Consider the following 10,498-nt stretch of genomic DNA (forward strand, 5'->3'; position numbering starts at 1 on the left):
ACACACACAAAAAAAAATCAATTTTTTAGAAAAAAAACTTCTAAAATTAATTTTCTAATCCTAAATTTCGTAGAAAAAAAATTCAAAAATCTATTGTTTACCAAAAATAATTCTAGTATTAAGCAAAAATTATTTTATTTGGAAGGGGAATATAGTCACTCCAGCTTATCCCCTGTGGACGTTCCTTTGTTGTGTTTATGTCGGTAAATCCAAGACATGTCTAAAACCCTTATATTTTTAGCCTGAGATGTACTATCTGGTAGTAATATTCGGTTTACTAATAAAAATCTTTGTTTTTTAAAAGAAATTAAACTCAAGACAAGAAATATTTTTTAATCTTATGCAATAGATATATACTAACTTTGCTAAAGAGTTAGATATTTATTTTCTTGAATCTTTTTTTCTCCTAAACAAGATTAATTTCCTATTGAGATTCAGATCTAAAACCAACCTGTAAATATCGTGAGTGGACAATTTGCCGAAAATATTTTTGCCGAAGGATTATATGGGACGTTTGACCGAAACATAATATTTAATAAATACTGTATTGATATATAGGATTGTATATATTATTTTAATTTAAAAACATTGTATTATAAAATGCCCGATTGTTATTGTTCATATGCTATATATGTCAAATAAGAAAATTAATTTATGTTCTTTTCCAAATATTTTTTTATTAATTAGGTATATTCATTATTGATGATTATATATATGAACACAACACAGTAGCATGTAGTTAGACTCTTTTATTAGTGTAGTACTTTAAATAAATTCAATAATAAACATACGACATTGATCGATAATCGAATGGACAAAAATGCTAATAGATAATATGCGTAATATATCCGTTATCAACTATCGTTCTACACAATGGACGGCTTATATTTGAAAATATTCATGGATAAAGGAACAAGCATAACAAAGGAAGAGGGAAAATGTTTTCGGCCAATTGTCCTAGAACCTTAATATATAATGAGTTGCATTTCCACTTGAAGTATTTTAATGGGCCAGGAACCTATTTCATTAAATTTCATAGTAAATGCCTTCATAAACCAAAACTAATAGCAAAAGGTAATAGCTATGGACCTTTAATTTTTTTTTGAATAGGTGTGGATTTGTGGAAAAAATTAAAAAAATTTTTTTTTAGTTTTTCTTAAATAAAATTAAAAAAACAAGTCCTCTCCCCCAAGAAAAAAAGGAATAATAATAGTATAACTAGTATATATATAATCATGTAGACACCCCCCTCTCATTTCATTAAAGTTCATGGCATTGGTTTAACATAGTACGCTAAAATTTTACAGAACAAGGCTGATGTAGAAAAAAAAATATATATTTTGTATATGTTCTTTTCAAGAGTTTGGTGGTTTTAAGGGATTTATTGCACGGTTTGGGATCGGAAAACTTGTTTACTGAAGAAATTTTTCCTATGAACGGATCAGGAACGGACTTCCGCTCAAACTATCTTCTTAATTCATCTATATCCAAGATCGAAAGTGCAGATTTAATTCTGTTGATTGGTAGTAATCCTCGATATGAAGCACCAATTCTTAATGCTCGGATACGTAAATCATGGATTCATAATGATCTCAGTGTTGGAGTGTTGGGCCCTAAAATGGACTTGACTTACAATTATGAAGTGAGTCGTTATTTTGCGGGTGGTTTTGACATAATATTTGTCTGTCCAGCATTTAGGTGACGATATTGAAGTTCTTTACCAACTTGCCCATGGTAATCATCAATTTAATCAAAAATTAACTTCAGCAAAAAATCCAATTGTTATGATTGGATCAGAATGTCTTCAACGTGATGAAAACGGATTTATATATGGGTTAGCTCATAAGTTAGCTCAATGGACAAAAGTGATGTCTAAATGTCAGGATGAATGGAAAGTTATGAACGTTATTCATAGGGTTGCAAGTCAGGTATAAATATAGATTAAGTACGATTATAGTTTAATCTTCTGTGTTCCAGGTAGGTGCATTGGATATTGGCTATGAGTCATGCTCTTCAACTGCAGTTTTAAATGAGCTAAATGTATTATTCCTTGTTGGTGCCGATACAAGACTCGTTGATCGAACAAAATTGTTAAAAGAATGCTTCGTAGTTTATCTAGGTCATCACGGAGATGATGGAGCAGACATAGCGGATTGTATATTACCTGGAGCAGCTTATACTGAAAAACAAGCAACGTACGTCAATATGGAGGGCAGGGCACAGCAAACACTACCAGCACTTCTTCCTCCAGGCATGGCTAGAGAAGATTGGAAAATTATTAAGGCAATAAGTGAGGTAATTAATATTAATTTATACAGTTTGTTATTTATATGTTACAGTGAAAAAAAAGTCAATAGAATTCAAAAATAGTTTATTTATATGACATCTCAAATTATTTATATTTTTATCAAAATTATATTTGTTGTTCGAAGTGTTTTCTATAAGGTTAGTTCAGCTGCAATATTGATTTTGTATCAACTTTACTGAGTTGTTGGACAAAACCTCTAAGAACCAAATACACTTGTTTGTATATGAAATGTTTTATTATTTATGATTGAAATGAACTCCTTTTGATGAAAAACCAATTAAAAATTGCTGTGTCATTCCTATCTAAACAAAACCCTTAAGGTAGTTATTTAACTCCCCCCTCACCATAAAGGAATGCGACCCAAGGTGATTCAAGGGATGCGTACCAACTTTGCTCCGTGCTAGATGTTATAAGGAGCCCCCTTAGGCAAATTTAGGATACATTAAAAAAAAAAACTGAACACCATCAAAAAGAGGATCAACATATAGCATTGAGAAGGGTACGGATTTAAAAAATAAAATTGCACCAATTATGTCTAGTCTGTTGACATATACTGTAAACTCAATTGAAAGAATAAATAGATTTGCACTTTCTTGGAATAAGAACAACTTTATATGCCATCTACAGAATTAATTATGATTGTAGGTGCTGGTTCTCGAATGATTTAAAAATACTTATCGACTCACGTTGGCGAATGTCTTGCGGCTGGATATCTTAATATTATGGTAAAGCCGAGGGAGATGCAAGGGAATACAGAGGGTTAAACAATTAAATCAATGCAAGGGAATTAGAAGAATTAATCAAGAAAAAAACTTCGTGAATTAGATCTGACCAAACGAAGTATTACCTTAAATTACATTTTAAAGAAAAACAAAGTTAGGTAAATATATACATGATTGACTACGACTACCTTCTTGCTACTGTTTGGGTGTCAAACGTTTAGGCAGAATTTCTCGTTCTGCATTTATTCATCTCTATTCATTGCCTGTTAATTTCTGCTTTCATGAATCCATGTAAACCAAGAAGCTTGTTATGGAACCTAAATGTGTCACTCCTGGACTTTTGAAAGAAACTTGCGATGAAATATATTAAACTATATGCGAAAATAAACTGAAGTAAGATTCAGGAAATATTTTACCGTAGGAAACATTAAAAAACATCGATTCAAGTACAAAAAAGATATTTATACGACGTGGTAAAGAAGCTGAATTAGAAAGGTAAAAAATGACTAGTCTGTTAGAAAAAATGCTTGACAAAAATGTAGATACAATCTCGAAGTGGGAGTTTTAACATCATAACATGAAAGTTAAGGAGCCATGGTTATACATAGAAGAAAAATAGTGTATCTTAATATAAAGGGGAAGATATCCTGTAAAAACATAGAAAATTTGCTCAGGAAAAATAAATTATCCCGCTTAAATTTTACATCTGTTGAGGTTTTTGGGGATCCTGCTAAGGTATGGGAAGAAGTACGTAGTTTATACTCGGAAGTTGGATGGTTTCTCCGGCTGTTCCACTGATAAAATGTTCAACTTCTTCTATTTCTGGGGAACTGTCAAGGACCCCACAAAGTTGGAACAACTCCTGTCTGAAAACTCAGAGCCAGTAAGTACGGAAAGAGATTGCGATTTCAGTTCGATAAATGAAGATATTTTTAAGAATATAACCATAAACCATGGGTATTATTTCCTTCATCTAACAGCTGCTTGCTGTTGATCTAATTAAACGACATGACAATTAAGCTGCTCTCCTCCCAATCATTTTTATAATGGTTACGCCACGTAAAGAAAATCCTGTGTATTTTATGGCTCGTTTCTTTTTTTTGGAATTGGTAATCAGAAGAATTTATTTCCTATTCCTCAGCTGTTGTCATTATTATTTAACTGCTGTGTGGTGAACCTTCATTTTTATTTACATTTAATTATATTCAAACCCTTAATGAACATTTGTGTGTACTCATAAAGACATAGTAATCTTGACGGTTTGTTGCAGACTTAAAATTGTAAGTCTTTGTTAGAATCAGAGTAGAATTCAGGAGAGACATCAAAAAAAATTTCCCATGTCCTTCTTTATTTCTTTCTGCCCTAGCCACACCTGATCTAATGAAACGTTTATGACAGATAAGCTTCTCTCTTCAAATTGTATGGGTTGCCGTGTTAATTTTCATATTTATTTTTTTGACATGCGGAAAATATTCACAATTTTCATCACTAGTATAAACTACTTATAGAGGAATAACTACCTTTAAATAAGATAATTATGATTCCTTCACGGCCTTCATGTTTTTTTAAGATTCATTGAGTTATTTGACTGAAAAAACATGTTAGTTGTTGCTCCATTTTTTTATCCACATATAGGGTACATCACTTATATACATCAATATCTTTTTTTCTTTTTTAAACCCTCTCTGTGCTAGATTAAATTAGGCTACCTTATGAGCCTTCATTAAAAGTGGAACGGATTTGGGTTTTTTTTTGACAATCTGGAACTAATGCACAGGCAGTCATTAATATAGTTTTAATATACCTTCAACTGGATTGAGTATATATGTTGTTATCTTTATTTATACGAGAATACATCTACATACACATGGGAGATTTATAGAAATGTAGCAAGTAAAATTGATATTGTTATTTAAATTAGAAAATGTCTTGAAAATATGATTTATTGAAGTATCGTAAACAGTAAATTTTAGAGCTTGGAATTGTAGAGAAAGTTTTGGCACCAGAAAAGTACCTGCCAAACATCGGTGATTTTATTATTGCAGCGTTTTCATTGACGTGATAGATCGGATAATAAACCATGTTGATAACTTGGAGTAGATATATTTAATTGATATGAATACATTTTCAAAATAATTTTTAAGAAACTTCATTAGATGGTTTTAAAAATAAAAATATAGTTATCTTTGTTTTGAATATCACTTGATGACGAACATAATACAGACTTAATAAAATATCTCAGTACCAAAAGTTTCTGTAAAATGGCCAGATTTTCATGATTAGCTTTGTTTTTGTATCGATAATGGAAAATATGGTATCCTTGCAAATAAAGCAGCTAATTGCTTATAGTCCACTATATTATTTGTACCAAGTGCAGTGAAAAAGTCTTTACACTTCGTTTTTGCAACATAAATCAAGGTTTTCGTGAATGCGCTAAAATTGTTCCGGTGAAATACTAAAAATAAACTAAAAATGAATTAAACAGTAATAACTAGATCTTCCTAAATGTCCTAGAAGCCAAGGAAATGCCATTTGAACATGAACAACGAATTCTGGTCCGTTCACTTTTGGACGCTGGGAAGAAACTGAAGCTGATCGCAAAGTAGTTGGGGATCTCCAAGTCAACCGTCTATCCCGTTATGATGGTACAGATGGTGGGCAGGAAGCTTGGGTCGGTTAGGCGAATGAAATTGAATCTGAAAGAAGTCAAGGAGACTGCCTAGGTCAACCCTTTGAAGTCGATGCGGGAGCACGCCAAGAACTTTAGACTTCACTTTTTTACTGTATGTTGAGTCCAAGGCCTACACCGTGTGTTACCCAAATATTAATAACCTCAAGGACACCGTCAACCAGCACTGGGATGGGATGAGTGAGGACTATATCCGCAATGTGTGCAAGGCCTTGACATATCCTATTACAATGATTGCTGAAGGACATCTTCATAAAGTTCTAGATCGAAAGTGTTAAGATATTTTAGCTGCACCCTGTATATCTTAGAAACATATTTGAAAAACAATTTTCACGAACGATTGCTAAATATCTTTACTTAACGAGAGAGTAAAGCGAACACATACAGGTTATAAATTTTAATTAAATAAAAAAATTCATATAAAAACAATAACTGAGAAACATACACGTTCTCATCTAAAATTAAAAACATAATTTATAAACATTCAGAAGAAGAAAGACTCGATAGACGTTTCTCCTTTCTTTTCCAGAATCTATATACTATGGCCTTTAGTTTATCATAATATCTAACCGATCAAGAAATAAAATATCGAATCAAATCTGAGGAATTTCTCCAAGGAATTAGCGAGGAAAATGCGGCATGGGTCATTCCATGTCAGATCAGCCACAACAAAAAAAAAGTTACTCGACCCTCTTATATTTGAATAATTTTTGGAAGACAAGCTCAAATTCATAAGTAAATTAAGTGTGCCAAATTGGAGGATATAATGTTTAATTGTTCATGAGATATAGATACTTGTCCCAGTGCCTTTTTTAACTAAAATTTTCAGTGTTGCTTTGACGTCTTATTACCGCACGCTACTATTTCATGTATATTTTTTTTATCCATAAGAGCTTACTTCTTGAAATTTGGTACTCAACTATTTTTAAGTGTGAGAATTCAAATATTAAGTCAAAAATAAAATATTTAAATGTCTTATAACCTCAATTTTCATTTATTTGTATTTTTTTTTAAATCTGAAATTCAGTGGCTTTTACTTGATAGTGAATAAAAAAAATGCCCTACTAATATGAAAATATACTTTGGCAATTCATCTACACATGTAGAAGTATCACAGTATCAAAAATCTTATTGGCTTTTTTAACATAGCTCTCAGGGTGGTGTCTCAAAGATAGGTTACTTTTTTTCCGGAAATTTGGTCAATTTTTCATACATGTTAATATCTTAAACCTATTTTATGATTTAAATAGGCATACAAAAGAAAACTGAACTACAGTAATTGATAATATTGATTGAAACTTGACAAATTTCGCACACTCGATTTTCACATGAATTTTAGCTTATTTGCCAAAAATTATCCAAAGCTGAGATGGTCGAGTAATATTTCTTCTTTTTTTTTGGTTGATTTTACATTGAATGACCCATGTAAATTCTTTGGATTGGTACATTGCCTCAGATTTGATTCAATATTTTCTTTCTTGATCGATTAGATATTAACAAACTAAAGACCATAATAGATATGCCCTAGTCTTTAGGACATAGAATGACCTGCATATCTTAGATACAATTATTACCTTCTTAACTTCTCCAAATTGCAATTCATTGCCAGAAGTAAGTCAACTTGCTATAAGTGCTTTAGAAAGTATTAATTTATAGTTACTGAATGGATTTCGAGGGTGGGATTTCCGAAGAATTCCGATCAAAATATGGCCTATCATGTAGTTTGAAGGCAAATCCACAAAGCCGTACAACTATCCATTACTATACACAACAGATCTTGGCACTCCACAAAAGTCTGTATGCCTGAATTGTAGATCCTTCTACAATCCAACAAGAACTTAAACGCACATCTTCCCAGCCAAGTCTCTGTGTACCATTATCCATGAACTCAGGCGCATTATAATAGATGTTCCCTCCTCAATAATTAAATAATACTAATAACAGCTTTGCGAAATAAAAAACGCTTTTGAGTTATATATGTTTTTATCAAAATTAAAATTTTTACCAAATTTATATTTTCAATACAAATTATAAATTTTTTAGATATATGTATGAAAATTGATTTATCGAGCGTGATCACCACGAACACGATAACATAAGTCCAATTGCTTAATGCAATTTTTCACGACCTTTTCCAATAAATTGACCAATATTGTTGTAGACTAACGTCTTCGCATACCCCAAAGAAAATAATCTGAAGTTGTTAAATCGCATGATCGAGACGGCCAATCAACTGGTGAATTTCTCCCAATAACGCTCTCCCAAATTTTGCTTACAATAAATCGATTGTAACGTTTATTGTGGGACAAGTGACGCAAACTTGTTGAAACCACATGTTTGCCAAGTCCATATACCTTACAATCGAGGCAAAAACAAATCAATGATCATGGTGCCCATTTACAGTAACTTGGCAATTATCATCAACGAAAAAATATGGTCTAATTATCCCTCCAGCATGAAGTCCACGCTGAATAGTAATTTTTGAGATACAATGATGTATGTGTGGAATGCTGCCGGGCCAATAATGCATATTTTGGCTTATTAACAAACCCTTTGAGCCAAAAATGAGCTTCATCACTGAATATAATTTTGTTATGAAAATCAGCATACTTTTCAAATTTTTGTTGAGCCCAATTAACGAATCTACGGCGCTACAAATGATCAAAAAGATTTAATTCATGTATGTATTTGATCTTTTATGCATTTAAGTCAAGATCCTTCCTCAAAATTCGCCATAATGATGCTCAATGTTCGAAAACGCCGTGTAGGATATAAATCCGGGTGGTCTGGGATTTATGGGTTTGCAACATCTATATTCTGTACACTAGGTGCCCTTCTTCGTCTCCCTGGAACTGAAATATCATGTTTTGTTTTATTCATATTTTTCCTCTAAATTAGTAATTGTCGAAGGTTCAGGCTTGTAAAATGGCCGTAATGCTCATAAAGTTGGAACAATTGAACGGTTGTTTTGATAATAAATTTGAATAATTTGCAATGACTGATCAAGTGTATATTGCTCGATGATGAAATGTATACTAATGAAGTTTTCTAAGTGTCAAAGAAAGAAAAAAAATATGGGGTTGTTTTGCGTTCCTAATGAAAAACCTTTAATAATAACACATTCCAGGGTAATCTTGAAATAGATTGTAATAGGAAACCCATTTTTTTAAATACAGAAATGAATTTATCTTTAGGTACAAAGTTCAGAACTGATTTCAGTTTTTCTCTCATAGGCCTGGTGTATGATACATTTTTTTTATAGTTATTCGGGACTGTTCAGTCATTTTCTTCTTAAGAAAAACCCTAGAAATAAAATTATGATTAATATAACATATGTTAAGTGTTAAATAATTTCAAAAATGTTTTTACTTGTTATGAATCCTCGAGGTATATCTTTTCCGGCTTATAAATGATAAAAAACGATTCTCTCTATTAGATTCTTATAACTAATTGTCTTTATTGTTTATAGGAAAAGTATTAAACGCATTCAACTTATTTCATCATAACTAAACAGGAATTTTGTCAATCTTCTAATTAATTATGTTATGTGTTACTAATTTGATCAGATGAATATATTAAGGATAATATCTCATATGCACTAAAACAGAAAGAAATTTAGAAGAGTTAGATAGTATTATAATGCCTTGTTTTAATGAGTACCTATGTTTTCCCTAATAATATTTAAGATTTTTCATCTTAAGACTCGCCTAGACAAAACACCTCTAATATAATAAGGTATGAATGTTGGACAGAGAAAGAGTAAAATAAAGAGGCTAGATGTGACATGCTACTGAGGTTTTATTACTTAGATAGATATTAATACAAAAAATTTATAACAATAAAACCAAAACCTATTAAACACAACACATTAAAACTATAGAACAAATCAATTATAGAGACAAATTTACTACTGGACTCCTTCAAAAAATAGGATACCACCAAAAATACAAAATCGAACAAAAAACTTCTGGATCGGAACAAGATACGGAAGCAGTAAAACAGTTATAAATTAATTTGTCACTTCTACAATAGTTTTATTAATCGTACATATAATTTGCGAATAGTCTTAAAGAAAAAAAATAACTCTGAATCATTTTAGTTTCGAATTACTATAAACCAAGATTTCTCATAAACGAGACATATGAGGGAAAAACATCAGTCAGTATTGAATTTTAATCTGCTCAATCAATTCATTGAAGTAGGAAAGTTAATAAAAAAAAATTAACATGCAACTTTTCCCTTTTCGTAATATATTTTATCATTATTTATCCTATTATATGGTTTAGATTTATCCGGTTTTTTTCCATACATTCTGAAAAGTTTGTCAAAACATAATATTTACACGTCAACAATAATATTGTATTATTATGTTAATAATTATATACCATTTTATTTAGGTATTGAACATAAGTCTTCCTTATGATTCAATAGAAGAACTTCGTCGTAGAATGGGAGAAATTTCTCCAAACTTAATCCGGTATGGCGCGCTTGAAGAAGCTAATTTCTTCAAACAAAGTTCTGAGATTACTATGATTGGTAACGTTCAACAACATATTTCCTTTGGTGTTAGTAAAACACAATTAGAAGACTTTTATATGACGGATTCTATTAGTCGAGCATCTCCTACGATGGCTAAATGTATTTCAGCTGCAAGACACAGCGAAGGAGTTAAGCCAGAAACGTAATTTAATTAATTCATTTTATTTTCTAATAAATATCATGTTTACACTCTAGCCAATTATTGAAATATATATTTAATAATTTATTATTTTTAACTCA

The 10,498-nt window shown here is 31.1% G+C and overlaps 1 protein-coding gene across 4 annotated transcripts in view; it reads left to right on the forward strand.

Annotated features, from left to right (window-relative positions):
* ND-75 (NADH dehydrogenase (ubiquinone) 75 kDa subunit) overlaps nucleotides 1-10,498 on the forward strand; it is a 31,512-nt gene extending 21,014 nt beyond the window's left edge. Inside the window, exons 3-8 of one of the 4 annotated variants that reach the window (XR_011782653.1) lie at nucleotides 1,361-1,642; nucleotides 1,692-1,928; nucleotides 1,978-2,295; nucleotides 2,954-3,188; nucleotides 3,332-3,913; nucleotides 10,117-10,179. Coding sequence is in view for 1 of the 4 variants with exons in the window: in XM_040722580.2 (XP_040578514.1) it covers nucleotides 1,361-1,642; nucleotides 1,692-1,928; nucleotides 1,978-2,295; nucleotides 10,117-10,404 (1,125 nt within the window). In the remaining 3 variants the exon portion in view is untranslated. Of the gene's footprint in view, nucleotides 1-1,360; nucleotides 1,643-1,691; nucleotides 1,929-1,977; nucleotides 2,296-2,953; nucleotides 3,914-10,116 lie in introns of all 4 variants that reach the window. The other 3 variants (XR_011782652.1, XR_011782651.1, XM_040722580.2) reach the window with 3 other exon arrangements.

Source organism: Lepeophtheirus salmonis, chromosome 12 (assembly GCF_016086655.4).
Source record: "Lepeophtheirus salmonis chromosome 12, UVic_Lsal_1.4, whole genome shotgun sequence".
Classification (NCBI taxonomy): domain Eukaryota; kingdom Metazoa; phylum Arthropoda; class Copepoda; order Siphonostomatoida; family Caligidae; genus Lepeophtheirus; species Lepeophtheirus salmonis.